We start from the raw sequence: 17,725 nt of genomic DNA on the forward strand, positions 1-17,725 counted from the left end.
GGAGCAGGGCTTCTTCTAAGAAGTCAACTTTAGAATATAGGAGACAGCAAGAAGGCCTGAAGAAATAAATCACCTTCTCTTGTAAGCTTTTCCTAAATATCCAGACCAGGTTAGGTTCCCCCTTACAGACAGCGCCCTCTATTTACTCCCCTAGTAACACTATGGCTCCCAATTGATACCTATTTGTTTTTATCCACTGACTAGATTATATGCTTCAAGAATGTAGGGGCTCTATTCTTGTTTACAGTCTTATTTCAGGAACTGGCAAATGTTCAGACACAGAAGGAATTTTTTTTAATTGCTCATGAATTAATAAAAATTAGAAGAGTTGGGAGGTCTAGAGATGGATGGAAGCTCAGAGAGGGAGGTTATTGACAGAGTCAATTTTAGCAAATATGCCTAGGGTCCTAACAGACTGCTAAAAATTGAGTAAATGTAGCAGGATTACTTCAGAATATTGCAAACCTGTTTTCTACGATTCAAAATTGTCCAGCCTGATAACTTTCCCTCTTAATTCTACATCAAAAGGAGAGGAGGAACAAAGGATAAGGAGGAAACAGAGAAAGAGCTGTGTGCATATCCTATTCATCTTTCTCCTCTCCCCAACCCCACTATATTGTCCCTTTATTATTATTCCAAGTCTATCTGCTAATCTGAGAACTTGATGTACTTAACATATAAGATCATATAGAATCATAAGAATCACTAAAACAATACAAAAGGAAAACATGCCTTCTGTATACAGCCAATTCAGAATCTATGCAATTCAAACTGATGATACTATTTTGTCCTAGGAATCTATATCATCTGCAAGAACTTGGACTTGGGGTCATAATTAAGTAAAAAAACTAAGCTACCATGCCATTCAAAATTTGGAAATCCAGTCTTTCAAAATTCAGAAATCCAGTCTTTCAAATGCTTAGATCTATTATGTTCTTCCCATTCAAAATCAAATAAAACGCTTTTTCTTTCCTTGAGAGAAATGTTCTACTTGTTGTAGACCAGAAGCTGTTTTAACCCACCACAGAAGATAAATTCCACCTTTCACACCCTTAACACTGAAATCAGCAATACTTCACATTGAAATTACCGATACACCAACCTGAAATCACCAAGGACTAAATTATCACATCGATGAAGTGTCCTTTTTGACAAACAAAAATCCACTTTTTTGTTTTAGCAAATTTGCATCGAACATCTATCAGTCATTTAACACTGCAGTCTGTGGGTGTTGTGAGGAAGACAAAACTTATTACAAGTCTGTGCCCTCAAAGAACTTAAAATCTTGGCAGGAAAGGACAACAGAGACATAGGGAAACAATGGCAATGTCTAATGAAGAATCAGAGTATAGGACAGGTAACAGGCCCCATAGATTTTATGAAAGAAGGGAAAGTTAAAAGTGGAGCCCTAACTCCAAAATAGCCATTTTCACATTTCATTAATTAAAACCAACCAACCAACCAACACCTTCCATCATTTTTACTTTTTTTTTTTTAAGATTTTATTTATTTATTTATTTGACAGAAAGAGAGAGACAGCAAGAGAGGGAACACAAGCAGGGGGAGTGGGAGAGGGAAAAGAAGGCTTCCCGGCTGAGCAGGGAGCCCGATGCAGCACTCGATCCCAGGACCCTGGGATCATGACCTGAGCCGAAGGCAGACGCTTAACAACTGAGCCACCCAGGCGCCCCACTTTTTCTGGTTTTTACACACACATATAGTCCATGGTTTGCTGGCTGGTTTGTTATGCTAAATTACTTATTGTCTATTAGAATTACCATATAATGTGTTTACCTCTGAATATGAGTTTTTATAAGGTCACAAATCACTTTACTGTGAGCTGCATCCAAGCACTGTGTGTGAAGACAGGCAGAGAGTGTCCAATAAATAAGATAATGATGAGGCTCAACCTCCCCTGAAATTTGGTCATGGTAATATTTCTTCATTCTCATCGTTCTTAGTGCCATAGAAGATTTTTTTCCCACAACTATCTACTTTTTAAGGGCACATGGAGTATTGGTAAACAAGTGCATATCTCATGTACTTAACCACAATGTATTAAGATTCTTCTTTTGTGCTAGACTGTGAACTCCTAGAAAGCAGGTACAGATCCTATTATCTTTGTATCTCTATCCCTTGTCATAGTGCCTGGCATACAACAGGTAATCAATGAATATTTACGAAGTAAATTTGAATTCATTTTAGATACAGGAAATTTTAAATCATACCCAATCACTTTCTAGGAAAAAGTAAAATCATAGCCCTGAAAACCATGCCAAGTAGAGAAATACTTTTAGAAGGACACTAACCTCCTCCTGCCCTGCCTAAATTCTAACTGAAACAATTTGATTTCCCACCTACCCTAAAATAACTCCTCTAGTTACCAATACATTTTTATTTATTTCCTGTCTGTTAAGGATTATGCTATTTCACCTGGAAGCCAATAATAGATCTCATGCTTCATATCATCAGTGAAGTAAAAATGTTCTATAAAATTTATATAAATACTATCCTTTCCTAAATTTTATTTTCTCTTTATAACAAAGAGCATTTCTTTTTCTTGTTATGACAGTGTGGTATTTGAAACCAACACAAAACAATTGATTCTTACTCAAAAGATAATTACCAAGGATGGTATTTTGAAAGTGAAAAAAATTAAGCCTTTGTAAGGCTTTGGAGTGGGGAGCGGAAGAAGTCATAAAAAGGTACTCTGAAAAAGAGGAGAAAGTACTCTCAGATTTCACTGTAATACACTCCTGGAAAAAAGCAACAACAATAGTACCAAACAGCAAATTATGGAAAACGGAGTGTTAAATATGCAAGGCAACGTGCCAAACCTTCCATACTGCATTTATTCTAGTGGAAGCACACTAGTCTTTCTTCACCTTTCATTTTATTACATGACCAAACTTCTCTAAGTCTCACCTCTCAAGAATTAGCTTCAGGGAAGGGTGTGGAGAAAGACCATGTGCAACCTCATAAAAACAGCTCATTTTTAAACTGCTGCCAGACATACATGTTTTATGAGTAAGACCTCAGATAATCCTTTGATTAAGAAGCTTCTGGATTCTAAATGCACAATGCTGCCAGCAAGAGGAAGCTTTAACTTCCAAGTATGCTGATTTCATTCTTTTAGACTATTACCAGCAGTAAGTCTCTTTTCTAAGTTACATTTTCTTGTACCTTGAAATTTCTCTGAAGAGAAGAAAAATCCAATCAAGATGCTTATGCTATCAGTTCTCCTTACTAAAATACTTCATTCAGATATCAATAATCACTCATTCAAAACTCATTAAATGAGTGCCTCCACTGTGGCAAGCATTGTGGGAGATGCAAAGACAGACAGAAACACAAATAACTAGATACAAAGCAGGATGTCAAAGGTTAGACCACAGAGGCTCGGGGCAAACCCAGGAAAGCCCTGTGCTGGAGGCAGTATTTGAATTGGGCCTTGTAGGGTGGAGAATTATAGGACGTAAACCATTCAAAACAATGGGAATGGCATGAGCAAAGGAAGAATACCAAGCCATATTTGGAAAGGGAAAACTGGAGGACAGGCTGGTACCTTTAGGTAAATGGTAGGAGAAGTAAGAGCAGTGGATTAAGGCAGAATGATAAACTGGAAACAAATTACAGCACATCTTAATTAACTCTTTGTACTTTCCTAAGTGAATGACCAAATCCTTACTTTAATCATATTAATCTAACAGAGAGAGTGGAATGGAGAAAAGGAAGTGAATCAATGTGAAATCGACGTCAAAGAAAGTTATGAGTCTCTGCAAATAGTCTCATGATGCGATGGAAAACTGAACAAAACAGTGGCGACAGAACCAAAGACTGAGGGATGAAAGATAATGTGATGGTAGAATCCACGGGACCTGGCCAATTGCTGACTCCCGAGGACAGGGGAAAGGGAGCAGTCAAAGATAACTTGAAGAAAACGAGACTAGGTGAGTGGCAGAATGGTAGTGCGATGAAAAGAATCAGGGAATCATGAGGAAGATTGATTTCTAGCCACAGGGAACAAGGATGAATTGCACATTGGTTATTCTGAATTTGAAAGATGGTCAGAGTGAAAGTATTCAGTAAACAGTTAAAAATAGAACACTTGACAAGGGGAAAAGATCAAGGACAGAAACGCGGGACACCCCCACATCTATAAAAGGGAAAAAGCAATCAAGTAAACAAAAGAGAAAACAATTGCAGAGAGAAAAGAACCAGATTAATGTAATATTACAGAAACCAAAAAAAAGGGTATCAGCATTGCCAATTTGTTCAGAGGAAGGTGAGAACTGAGAAAAAGTTCACAGATTTTCAAGTAGGATCTTTTGGTTCACCTTCCAGATAGTATGTGTTCAGAAGTCAGACTTGAAGAGGTTAGGAAGTGAGGGACTTATGAGGACATAGAAGGTTCCTGTTTTACAGTGTTCTCTGCCAGGCTGACGAAGAAAGCAGAAAGAATAACTTGGGGACTTTTACCTTTATACGTTGGAGAAGGCTGAACTTAAAAAAGGTAAGAATTTTTTAAAAATACACTCTGAAGGGCAACTGGGTGGCTCAGTCAATTGAGTGTCTGCCTTCGACTCAGGTCATGATCTCAGGGTCCTGGGATGGAGTCCCATGTCGGGCTCCCTGCTCAGTGGGGAGTCTGTTTCTCCCTCTGCCCTCCCCCCCCCACCCCCCGCTCATGAGCTCTCTCTCATGCTTGCGCTCTCTCTCTCAAATAAATAAATAAAATCTTAAAAAAAAAAAATACACTCTGAAGTATCCAACCAGGACAGTTCAAGTACTAACAGTTTGTTTCTGTTACGGACTACTGTTTGTGTCCCTCCCGCCTCCCCCAGTTCATACGCTGAGCCCTAACCCCTAATATGTAATAGTATTTGGAGGTGGGGCTTTTGGCAGGTAATTAGAATTGGATGAGGTCATAAGAGTGGGGACCTCCTGATGGGATTAGTGTCCTTATAAGAAGAGACACCAGAGAGACTATTCTCTCTTTACCTGCGCTTGCACCAAAGAAGGACCATGTGAGCACAAAGCAAAAAGGGGGCCATCTGTGAGCCAGGAGAGGGCTCTCACCAGAAACTGGCACCCTCATCTCATACTTCTAGCCTCTAAAAGGGAGAGAAAATACATTTCTGTTATTTAAGCCAAGTCTCTGGTATTTTGTTATAGCAGCCCCAGCAGATTAAGATAGTTTCAAAAAGACATGGCTTACTTTTTTGTATATAATCCTATCAACTAGATCTCTTCATGAAGCCAAGACAGAAGGCAAGAAGAGGGTGCTGTGAAACTCCAAATTCCTTCGCTAACTCTCTCATGTCCCACAAAAATCCACAAAATTTCTCCATTACGAGATTCATGAGAAAAATAGAAAATTAAGTATAACTGAAATTGTAGATCAGAAACATGATCTGCATGTGATCAATAGACTCCAAAAGGTACAGAGGGAAAAATAAGAAGAAATGGAATAAATACTGACCTCCTGCCCCAGGCAGAAACTTCACAAAAGAAGTCAATGCAAAACAAGCACTTGGTTTTCTTTTAAAATGAGCCGAGTAAATCTATCTCACCAAAACAGCTCTAAAAATAGCTAAGAGAGTTCAAAATAAACAATTTGTTAAGGGAAGAACTAGCATTTGTCGAAGTATCGAGCTAATGAATTCTACCCCAAGACAGTGTAAAATCTCAAAACTTAAGAAGTGGGCTTGGTCAGAGATCGATCCTACACTAAGGCAAAGTCAGCAGTTGCCATGACTCTACTCAATCATCTTCCATCATTCCCACGCTTTTCTCGACTCCCTAGAGATTCTTTTTCATCTGTGCTAACGGCACAAAGTCTGAGGAAGTCTATTCACACAGGTGATAAAATATTTGTAATGTCAAAGAGATTTAAGTTAGCACACTAATGCTGTTCTGATCAAGTCATCCCTTTTATAAGTGCTTTTGAAGGACCCATGGCTCAGTTCCTTCCAAAAAAAGGTATTTCGAGGGTTTTCAAGAAACAAACATACAGAGAAGCCACACCTTATTTCCCCATTACCACTTAAAATGTTTCTATTACTAACAAGCGAATGGCATGTCTGAACTAGTGTTAATATTCCTATCACTGAAATATTAACATCCAAATCAAACAGCGAGCCTTTGCATACATACCTATCATCCAAAGCAAACATCCTAGCATCCAAAGCAAATAGCAAGCTTTTGCATACATACCACAGATCTAGGAAAATGGTGGGGGAGGTGAAATACAACATTTCAAAGGCTACTGGAAAAGAAGGGAGCCAATAAAGATAGTGTTCACATTCCTAAGGAGAGAATAAGCCATAGGAAGCTCTTTACATGGAACAGAGAGACATGTCTTGAGAAATTCGGAAGCTCTTTCTTACTTAGGAGGAGCCAAATACTTTGGACAGAAGAAAAAAACATACACTTGCCATGCTATACAGCATGGAACACATTTGGTCTTGAACTAACTGTAAAAGGTTTAACTACACACAAAAAGGCACTGGTCACAAAAACCGAAGCAAAGAGCTATATTTATCTATTTAACATAGAAGCAATAACTTGTTTAAAAGCAAACACTGAGGCCTCATAATATTAAAAAGTATGTGACACTATGGGGCTCAAGTGTCAGGAGATATAAAATGTCTTGGGGGGGAGGGGCGCTTTCATATATTTTTTTTTCCTTTCATGTTTATCAGGCTAGGACACACAGCTACATCTGGGGAAACTTCCATTTGATAGACTTTTGGCTCTTTTAAAGAAGACCTGGTTTTCCTTTGAGGCCAAATTTGGAATCTTCTTAAAAAGGAATAACTTATTAGTCTTTCAGAGATTATTTTAAAAGTCTTGGTTCCAAGCAGTATTTCTCCTGTTCACTTTTCTCAAAGCACTAATCGGATGCCAAAACAAGGGAAGAGGGCAGGTAAAACTGTGCAGAGGAAAGGGAAAAACGTGTATGAACTTCACAAACATGGTTTAAATTATCTTTGGAAGACAGGACACAGCCTCGAAATATTAGTGCTTCAATCATCTGTTGCAAAAGTTAACCATTCAGATTAAACCTGCTCTTTGTGAAAATTATTTTTAAAAGGTGTCATTCTGACATTTTCCCATTCAGAATAAGCTGCAGGGAAACTTATGAAAGGCATAAACAAATTCTTCAAGCCACAGAAATAAAATACTTAATGTATTTTTGCTGTTGTGGATAAATCATACACGAACAGCATTTCCAGATGATGAGGCCAATAAAAAGAAACAAATAAAAAAAATCAAATAAACATTCCAAAGAACTGGTAACAGCTCTAAGTCACACCAGTGCTATGCTTAGAGGGAACGACTGGTGCCATGAAATTCTACATGATCCAAACTCAGCAAATGGGACATGGGAAGAAGATGCCAATAAAAGCCCACCCATGTTATATGGAGGAGCCCAACTCAAACATATTAGACATTATCACTTTCCCATCATACGTAAGATGAAAGAGAAGACGGGTCATGTGGCCTACTCTTACTCTATGATGTTAGTTTCTAGCAACCTTAAGCTTCCCAGTGGCAGCCACATTTAAAACCCCAGGCTCCCTTTCCCTGCAGTAGGTCATGCCATGCAGAGCAGACACAAGGAAGGCTGCAGTTATTTAAAAAAAAAAAAAAAAAAAGGAAACAGCATGAAGCAAGCTCCAAAGGTGCAAGGCTGAATTGGCTACATTAGCTTACCATATATCTCGGATCTACTCTCCTCTGAACTAGACTTTGTCTTCTTGGAGGAGCTTTCTGCACAAGAGCGGGAGAAAAGGAGAGAGATATAGAAAATATGGAGACCAATGTGAGGGGAAAAATTCATGGGGGAAAAAAAGAATGAATCATGATCAAGTTAAATCGTGCAAACACAAAGTATGAACATCACAGGTGATAGCACTTAGAACAGTCACGAACAGCACAAGTAATGACATATTTTAAAGATTTATCGAAGAAAAGACAGTGCAATAAAAATATGTTCAAACAAAACAACACATGAACAGTCTACAAAATATATCATCTGACAATCATAGAGATGACAAAAGCACTAAAAGCTGTAATAATCTCATTTTGAAGCACTGCATACCACTTGGCTAAGTCTGTCTTTGGAAATGGGCACACCACAGAGGAATAAGTCAATCTAACAAGACTCTAATGTCTATATGAACATAGGGCAGAAACTCATTAGCAAGATAATAACTAATCATATTAATAAAAGCCTCTGAGCCCCATCATGTCAAAATTAGGTGTCAGAAATAAAAAAATTATCTTTTAATGGAGATCCAGAAGTTATGCCCCACCACCAAAGCCTAAATAAATTGATGATCAGGATTTCATTTTTACCTATGACCCAAGATGCAGGTAAATTATTAGATATTCACTTCCTATTCTTCCCTTCCTCGATAATACTTATGTTTTTTCAAAATAACGGTTTATACTAAAAGTATGAAACATCTGAGTTGGATACAAAAAATATGCTCTATTAAAAATTGTATTTCTAAACAAAAATATCTAAAAAGATACATTTTATTTATGTATCCATGACCTTAGCAATTACCTACTTTATCTTTTGTCATAGGAACATACAACTGAGTAAAACAGTATGTACACAAAGAACACTTATCAGTTTCAAATGACAAAAGCAAATTATCCAGCATTTTTTATAAACTAAATACTAAGTGACTTTATAAGGAGAAAGCAAAAGCCCACATTGTACAACAGGAATTCAATCTATTTATATAAAATTAAGAATATAAATAGTCAGAAGTCTACTAACATGAAAACCTTAGGAAAGATCAACACTACTGAAAAGATTCTCTGAGCTCAGAATATTTTTGACTGAAGAAAAAGGGATCTCTATTCATTTGCTTACTCTAAAATTAGAGGATCATTAATTTCTAAAGTTGGATTTTATCTAATACTCCAATTTACCATGATCACACATGAATTTTTAAATGACTACAGAAATCTGTAGTTGTTAGAGCTTTGATTTTATGAGATACTACCGTTCACACTTAATGATTTATTTTAATATTAAGTCCTTGGTCTGACTAGAATCTCCAATTATGAAATAATGACAATTTTTATTATCATCATTATTTTTTAATAAAATATACTCTACAATGATGCTTCCACAGTGGAATCCATAGTGTTGAACGTTAAAAATGCTTGCATTCCTCCTGAAAGCACAGGTTTTGTATTCTAACATCGAAGAGGAAGGAAGAGTCGGAAACAGACCAAACACTAACTCCTGGGTATTTCAGGTAGTTATACAGCTTAAGCTCAATTATGCTGAACTAAACTACTCTCAATATTCTTTGGAAGAACAAACAATGTTTTACCTGTAGGATCAAAATCATGTGATGCACTGCGCTCAACTTTCTGCTTCTTATCTGTTGGTGACTCTCGGTTCAAAATACTCCCATGCCTAAATTAAAGTAAAGCAGTCAAATATTTACTACAAGCAAATCAACAGAATAAAAACTTAAAAAATTGCAAGTGTGTCTTACAAAGAGAATCCAAGTAATCAGTTTACCTTATACATCCTCATAAATCTAACTTATATTTTTCAAGAAGTTTTAAATTCAGTCTATGCTATGTGTAATAAAGAATCTAGTTATAAAAAGTGCTTAAAAATAATAAAAGTAGTATTTAGTATTAAGTCTATTTTATTCTTAGAAATAACTTAGAAATAGCATTTAGTATTAGAAATAACTTAAATTTGGGATGCCTGGGCAGCTCAGTCTGCCTTCAGCTCGGGTCATGATCCCAGCGTCCTGGGATCAAGTCCCGCATCAGGCTCCCTGCTCAGTGGGGAGCCTGCTTCTCCCTCTGCCTGCCACTCCCTTTGCTTGTGCTCTCTCTGACAAATAAATACAATCTTTAAAAATAAAATAAAATAACTTAAATTCTTTCAGTGGATTTCACAGGTTACTATGACTTCCACTGAACAGGTAAGAAAACAGTGAAAACAGTGCCTGAAACTAATTCAACACCTTAACACTTCCCCTGACCTGACCCTACATATTCTATGGTCAGGTTCAAAATCACTGTGTAAATAAATGTAGCATGGATGAGAAGAGTAAAAAAAAAGAAAAAAAAAATCTTAGGCAAATTTCACTAGAGTTCTAGCTACAGAAGTCAGGCAGGCCCAGATGACACCAGAATTATTATTTTTCCTATGGCCTACCCAATTATACTGATCAGATAATGGCAGGGCAGCAAATAAGACCCTCACTGTAATACATACACTACTAATTAACTGAAATGCCAAGATTAGCATTGGTATCCTGGACCATGCTGTCACTAAAAATGATAAAAGTACTAACATAATTAGGAATGATATACTACCTACATTTTAAATAATATTCATGACAACTAGGATGAGAGAGCAGTGAGAATAAGCACTGAGGAAAAGGCATTTAGTCCCAGGATCTGAATACATATAGAGATATGGCTGTTGACCACAGGCGTATTTGAGCATTTTGGATTTTTTCCTTTACTGTCTTAAAGTAATTAAGACTGATTCAGTTTGCCAAAGTTCATTAACTAAAGGCAGCTGTAGTTACCCAAGTGATAAAATACATCAAAAACTGGCAAGCCATTTACACTCCCCAAGCTACTCACAACTGAAAACAGTCACAATAGATTTTAAAATTAAATCTCTTCATAGGGAGTGACCTTAACTATCAATTTGAACAAACTTTTAAAATGCTTATATTAAAAACATTGAAAATGTTATCAAAACAATGCTGTCTTCCAGAAAAAATATGCAACACCTGTTATATTTTAAATTTGTAAAACATTCTGATATTTTAAACTACTTAAATCCACATTTTCAAAAGCCACAAAACTCTGCCATAATTTCAAAGGAATGCTTCTAATTAAGATTTAACCTAAGCGTATGAAGGGCAACTGAACAACTTACCTTATAGGTTTTTTGAGGGGAAACCTGAAACAAAGAAAAAAAAAAAGGAAATATGCAGTTATTTCACTTATAAGATTGTTATTAGGTTTATTCATTCTACTAAATCAGATTAAGAGATTTAAATCTTATGCTAACATTCCCAAAGCAAGATTCAACAAACAGGTGGAATAAGGAGCTGGATGCTATTTTTTAATAACTCCTTTGTTAAATCTTAAATTGCAGGTGCATTTACCATGATCTGTCACTGAGTATGGGTTCTCTTTTTAAAAATCTAAATACGAATAGCAACAGTTAAATTTACTTGAGGGCTTACTAGATGCTAAGCGCTATTCTAAACTGTTGACACGTGTTATCTCATTTAAATATCTATAAAGATTGGGGCTCCTGGGTGGCTCAGTCGTTAAGCGTCTGCCTTCGGCTTGGGTCATGATCCCAGGATCCTGGGATCGAGCGCTGCATTGGGCTCCGTGCTCAGCGGGAAGCCTGCTTCTCCCTCTCCCACTCCCCCTGCCTGTGTTCCTGCTCTTGCTAACACTCTCTCTCTGTCAAATAAATAAATAAAATCTTTAAAAAAAAATAAAAGATATTTCCACTTTACAGATTTTAAAAAACTAAGGCAAAGAGAAATATCTTACCATTAAAATATTATACTTAGCTTCCCTAGCAAGGAAAGTTTCTTACTGTCCATCACCTCTCCCCATCCCCCAAGATATCTGGGTGCTAATTACTGTTCTATTGATCTGTGTCTACTACCTTTTGATCATAATCAAATCACAAATTCTCATTTATTTATGTTTAGCATTTATAACAGAAATCTAGAGAAAATACCATTGCAGTACTAAGAATATGTTCCAAAAGTAGATAACAAAGGGTACATCTTTTCTTTCTTCAGTTCTATAAGCTATTAAGAACTGCTGCATTTCTGGGGCACCTGGGTGGCTCAGTCATTAAGCATCTGCCTTCAGCTCGGGTCATGATCCCAGTGTCCTGGGATCGAGTCCCACATCGGGCTCCCTGCTCTGCGGGAAGCCTGCTTCTCCCTCTCCCACTCCCCCTGCTTGTGTTCCTGCTCTCGCTATGTCTCTCTCTGTCAAATAAATAAATAAAACCTTAAAAAAAAAAAAAAAAAAGAACTACTGCATTTCCTCCTGGTTGCCTTTTTTCAAAGAAACATTACTAGAGGCTTCTTGATAAGAATTTGCTGTTACACATAAACACTAAGTCTATAAGTGTTTTTGGATCTCCTCCCATTCCCCTTTTCAGATCTGTCATTTCAGAAATTACCTCAACCCATGACATTTTATGTAAAGATTATTTAGCCTGGGTAACAAAAATGGGATTTATTAAGACTATCAATAAAATTTTTTTTTTTAAAAAAGGTTATTAGTAAACATAGTAAGAAACAAACATAAAACAATACTTAAATGACTTATTTATCATGGAGATAGTTTAGTTAAAAAAAAAACTCTAAAGTACAAGTTTAATTACAATTTCCTTTAACTCCTCTATAAACCAGAACTGATCCAAAGACAAAGACAAAGAATCTAAAAACTTCCATAAGAAGTGCATGTTAACCACAACAAAGTTAGGGATAACAAGGAAAAGAGGTTTGGGGTAAGAGTAAACTGCTCTAGAGAATAGACCGACTACAAAAGATCATCAGATTTTCAGAAATAGGAAGTCCATCCTTACTTGTTGGGGGAGTGTGGGGAGGTGGGAGTATGTTTTTTTAATTTAGAAATGAACATAAGAGCTGGCAGAAAAGAATTCCCAACTGAGTTTCTACAAAGGATAATACCTGCAGTTAGCAACCTTAGCCACTCTTCCTGATAGCCATTATAAAAACTCCTAGCCCCAAACAATGCTGCTTGCGTCAGGGACTGCAACATCCAGGGAGATTCTGGTAAAGAATCCCGGAAGTTCCCAGACTACTGATTGTAAGTCAGCTTCCTGAGCTGCCTTCTCTTATGAGGGAATGGAAAAGGAGGGGAAAGAGGATAAAAATGGAATGAAAAGATGAAGAACAAGGACTACTGTATGGTAAAATTTGCTTAACATATTTTCTGTACTACATTCTTAAAGTACAGGTGAAGAGCCTCTCTCAAACAAAAATTTTTAAATCACAGCACTTTTTCTCTAATCACTAAATTCCACAATTAGCCCAACACTAGGCTGATGAAACAATTCTGGTACACAAAATCCTCTATTTTCAAGTTCCTGTCCATTCTGTAATGCAATCATACAACTGTGACAACCTCCTCTGGTTAGATATCTATGGAAAAGAGCTGTAGTTGAATGATGAATTATGTTGGATGTGCTTAATCAAATTGTATCTGGCTTTCGAAAATATATTGATGACTTGGACATTTAGCCAACAATGGACATGTTCGTGCATATTTACATGTGTGTATGTATTTTTCCAGATGTAAGACGAAGTCCAAGTACCAATATGAAGAACCATAATTTAAAAAGGAAAGCGTTGTCAGAAATTAGAGCCATTAGGATAAGATAACTAGATGCCCTTACTTTTGATTACCTATACTAAGCATACTTGAGTGCCACAAATCCTAACCAAGAGCCTTAAAGGTCACAATTACATTTACTCACTTGACTCAGGATGCCTTTTTCTTATATAAGTTCTGAGCTCTAATATTAAAGCCCTAGGTAGCAAAGATAGAGAAGCCTCCCCAAAGTTTTTATTTTCATACTCCTCCCAATATGTTATTACAGTGTAAAAGGAGTTGTGATTTGGTAATTAAATAACCCTAACCCAATAAATAATATTTACTTTAGTAAAATTCCAGTTTTAGCCAGGTTTAACTATACACACACACACACACACACACACACATGCATATTTAACAATACAATACATACATACATATACATGATTTTCTAATTGGGATATCCCTTTAAGACTGTTAAACAGAATTTCTTCTAGATTAAAAACATTACAAAGGGCCATCAAAATTTGTGTTAACACATATTTGCTTATAATATATAGTCTATTAGAAGTCATTTTTTCCTTTTATAGATGACTTTTTGTGAGAAAAGAACTAGCCTTTGACATTACTCCTGAAAGAAAAAATAGAAATACCACATTCAAACCTTAATTCCTACCCTCTCTCTCTCCTTCAAGGTATTAGATGTTTTTTTTCTCGGGTTTACTTATGATGAAGAATTTGGGACTCTGGATGGTTCTTCATAAGAGATGACTGAAATGAGGAGAGTTAAGTTCAGGGTATTTTACCTAAGCTGGATAGTGGGCAAGTTTTCATTAGCAAACAACGTTAGCTACTAAATTTAGAATTCTCAGTAATTCCGTTGTAAGATACATCCTGATCTTAGCAATGTTAAAAGGCAGGATGAAAAGCCTGTGCACCTTGGAATCAATGAAATATAGCAGTAGCTTATTGGAATTCACGCCAGTGAGGAGAGTTGCTAGACAAAGAACTCTGCAAAACAGAACACAGTAAAGAGAAGTCTAAGGCTCAATCCTCATAAAATGATGACAAACATCAAGGCAAAAATACAGCATTCCAATACTGTTACAGTCAATGAAAACTGCATGGGATCCCAAGGCCTCAGGGACAGGGGCTCCTCAGAAAAAACAACAACAATGAGGTTTGTATTCTAGTTTCACAATTTAAAAGGTGCTTTTACACTGGTACAAGGTGCTCAGGCTCTCTAACAATCTTCTGTAAAATAGTAATAAGACTAGTCCCTACCTTAGACATTTGTTTTGAGAATTAGAAAATGCAAAGCATTAAATGAGAAGCACTGCCTAGCACATAATAACCACTTAATTATTATTAACTGTTAGAACAAAAATAAAATCTGAACTTTAGAGACTTAATTTCAAATTAAGTAGAAAAGAAAAATAAACTTAAAGACTAACAATATTCAAATAGGTTTTTAGCTCAGTAAAATCCACAGAAATGCATAATTCAGAGTCAATGATGAAACTATAGGTTTAACTTGCCAAGTCATATAAAATTAACGTCAATACTCAAGTTAACAAACTTCCCAGATGCTGCAGGGTAAGAGAAAAGATCAGGTTACAACCAAAACTTTTAATTTTCCTAGCAAGTAGGGCCAGGGATTTTTTTTTTTTTTTTAAAGCCTGTGAAATTGCATTGACCATACCTGAGAGAGAGTCCATTATTTCTGCATCTCCTTTAAAGTATCAAGAAGGATTAAGGCATTCAGTGTCCTGGATGTAAATCAAGTTTTTTATTTATCTATTTCTACAAAATAATTTAAAGATCCTGAGGCACAACACTAAAATTTGAAATTAGTCCAATGTGAATATGAACCAGCTAGTCCTAGCATTATATCATTTTTCACAAAATAACAAACAAAACAGCTAAAAGGGCATTTGTCTGCAATACATAAGTACCCTTAAGTATAGGGATTTAGAACATATTGCTGACTTCAGCTACACTGTTAATTCAATCTTTAGATCTCTGGACAGTAAGATTCATAGAACCAAAAGTAGTAATGACCACCACCACTCCTATCCCTCAAAAAAAAAAAACACCAGTCATAAATCTTTTCACCAGCTACAATTTATAACTGGTCTAGCTTAGACTCACTAAAAGAACCAAAAATTACAGAAATAGAAAAAAGAAAAGTTCAAAAATTATCTACCATTGTACCTTTTTATTAGGATATAGATCTAAAGCATGGCAAGTTGTTAGCAGAGCTGGCAGTAACATTAGTTATATCAGAAAGACTCAAACAGAAGCTACAGCTGACAGGATGACTCACGGAGAATTTTCATGGTGTTGTTATTAGTTTTAAACCTCTGGACCTTGCAATATAAAACCACAGAAATGAGGACCAGGGAGGCTCAGTTCTGGTGTAAAATTCAAAAATGATTCACTAAAATGTAATGTAAGAAGATCTCAAATTAACTTCTTAAATATAGCTTAGGATACTGCCACTTTTACTGAAGAACTGAAACACATGACAACCCTTAGTAAGTGGCTCTTCTTTCCTGGACATACTTTGACAAATCAAACAGTAAATTCTAAATTATTTTAATTGCCTCTGCCAGATATTATAAATCGGATATTGGTTGTTTCTGAACTGGGAAAAGTAATTCATAATAAAAATAATATCTTATTACAGGCTCTTTTTTCCTCATGGACAATCTGGAACAGTATCACTTTTGGGAATATCTCCTGTAAGGTTTCTAAATATATTACTCTCCTTTGAGATCATGGGTACATCATTAACTTATACAGTGTCTTTTTAGACTTCCAATTATTCACTTCAAAAAACCAAGCAAAGGGAACTGCCAGAAAAAAGTATGAGAACCTCAAACTACTTAGTATCTTCATTCCATTCAACACCATTCAAACTATCAAATCTATGCTTATATGAGATATTAACATCATTAAACAATAAAAACAATAAACAAACTGGACTCTACAGAATAATCTCAAAATTGACAAAACAGTAATGATTTTCATTTGATAGGAATTTAAATATTTTTAAATTTAATTTATTTAAATTTAATTTAATTAACATATACTATATTATTAGTTTCAGAGGTAGAATTTAGTGATTCATCAGTTGCATATAACACCCAGCACTCATTATTTCAAATGCTCTCCTTAATGCCCATATCTCAGTTACCCTATTCCCCGACCCACCTCCCCTTCAGCAACCGTCAAGTTTGTTTCCTAGAGTTAAAAGTCTCTTATGGTTTGCCTCCCTCTCTGTTTTCGTCATATTTTTTCTTTCCCTTCCCCTATGTTCATCTGTTTTGTTTCTTAAATTGCACATATGAGTGAAATCATCATGGTATTTGTCTTTCTCTTGACTTATTTTGCTTAGCAGATAGGGATTTAAACCTTAATCTTATTTTACAATTCCCGATTTCAGAATTTGCTTGGAGAGGTGGTTCAGGACAGCAGTATAGGAAGATCCTAAACTTACCTCTTCCTATGGACACAAAAATTTAACAGCTAAAATGCAACAATTTCTTCTGAAAAAGTTCTGAAAACTAGATGAACGGTTCCTCCACAACAAAAGATAAAAGGGCCACATTGAGACAGGTGGGGGAGGCAGAAACATGCTTTTGCCAAAAACCCACCCCAGGCACAGTGACCCATATTCAGAAGGGATCTCAAAAAATAAGAACTTTTCCCTGAGGAGCAAGGGGTTTGTGCCCCACATCAGGCACCTCAACCCTGGGTCATGCACCACAGAGATGAGCCCCCAAAACTTAATATAAACAGGGATTAGGTCCAGGAGAACCACAGAAATGTAGGCAATTGAGAACACACTCTTAAAGGGTTTGCAGGCTGATTTACTCGCTCTGACACCCAATCCAAAAGCAGCAGTTTGAAAAGCTCCTACACCATATGTGAAGCAGACCCAATTACTCATCTTAAAGCAACTGCCAGAGGGGCAGGTACCTGTTGGGACTCTCTCCAAAAACAGAAACATTGGGAAGTACCATTTTTGTGATCATATTCTACCTTGTTAATGCTACCTTGCTAATTTTTACAATCTCCCTCTAACCTGCTAGTGCAGGTTGGTATCCCCCACTCCAGTGCCTAACCATGCCACAGCCAGGCAACCCCCCTCCACTCCTGATGCCACAGTCACAGCCCCACCACAGCCAGCAGGCATGCGCAACACACACAGGGGATGCTCCTCGAGAGCCTGACTCTGGTGACCAGGGAGACTGCACTTCTGGGTCCCATGGGTCAGCTCCTACAGAAGGCTCCACCTTCAAAACCCAGAGAGGTAGCTGTTTTGCCT

The 17,725-nt window shown here is 36.6% G+C and overlaps 1 protein-coding gene across 6 annotated transcripts in view; it reads right to left on the reverse strand.

Annotated features, from left to right (window-relative positions):
• Positions 1-17,725, reverse strand: part of ARHGEF12 (Rho guanine nucleotide exchange factor 12) — a 145,822-nt gene that overhangs the window by 63,844 nt on the left and 64,253 nt on the right. For 5 of the 6 annotated variants that reach the window (XM_078058860.1, XM_078058857.1, XM_036115451.2 and 2 more), the window contains exons 2-4: positions 10,949-10,972; positions 9,363-9,448; positions 7,720-7,776 (exon numbers count right to left, since the gene is read on the reverse strand). In XM_078058860.1, the coding sequence (XP_077914986.1) occupies positions 7,720-7,776; positions 9,363-9,448; positions 10,949-10,972 (167 nt within the window). The remainder of the gene's footprint in view (positions 1-7,719; positions 7,777-9,362; positions 9,449-10,948; positions 10,973-17,725) is intronic. The other variant, XM_036115453.2, reaches the window with a different exon arrangement.

The sequence above is a fragment of the Halichoerus grypus genome, chromosome 11 (genome assembly GCF_964656455.1).
Source record: "Halichoerus grypus chromosome 11, mHalGry1.hap1.1, whole genome shotgun sequence".
NCBI classification, from domain to species: domain Eukaryota; kingdom Metazoa; phylum Chordata; class Mammalia; order Carnivora; family Phocidae; genus Halichoerus; species Halichoerus grypus.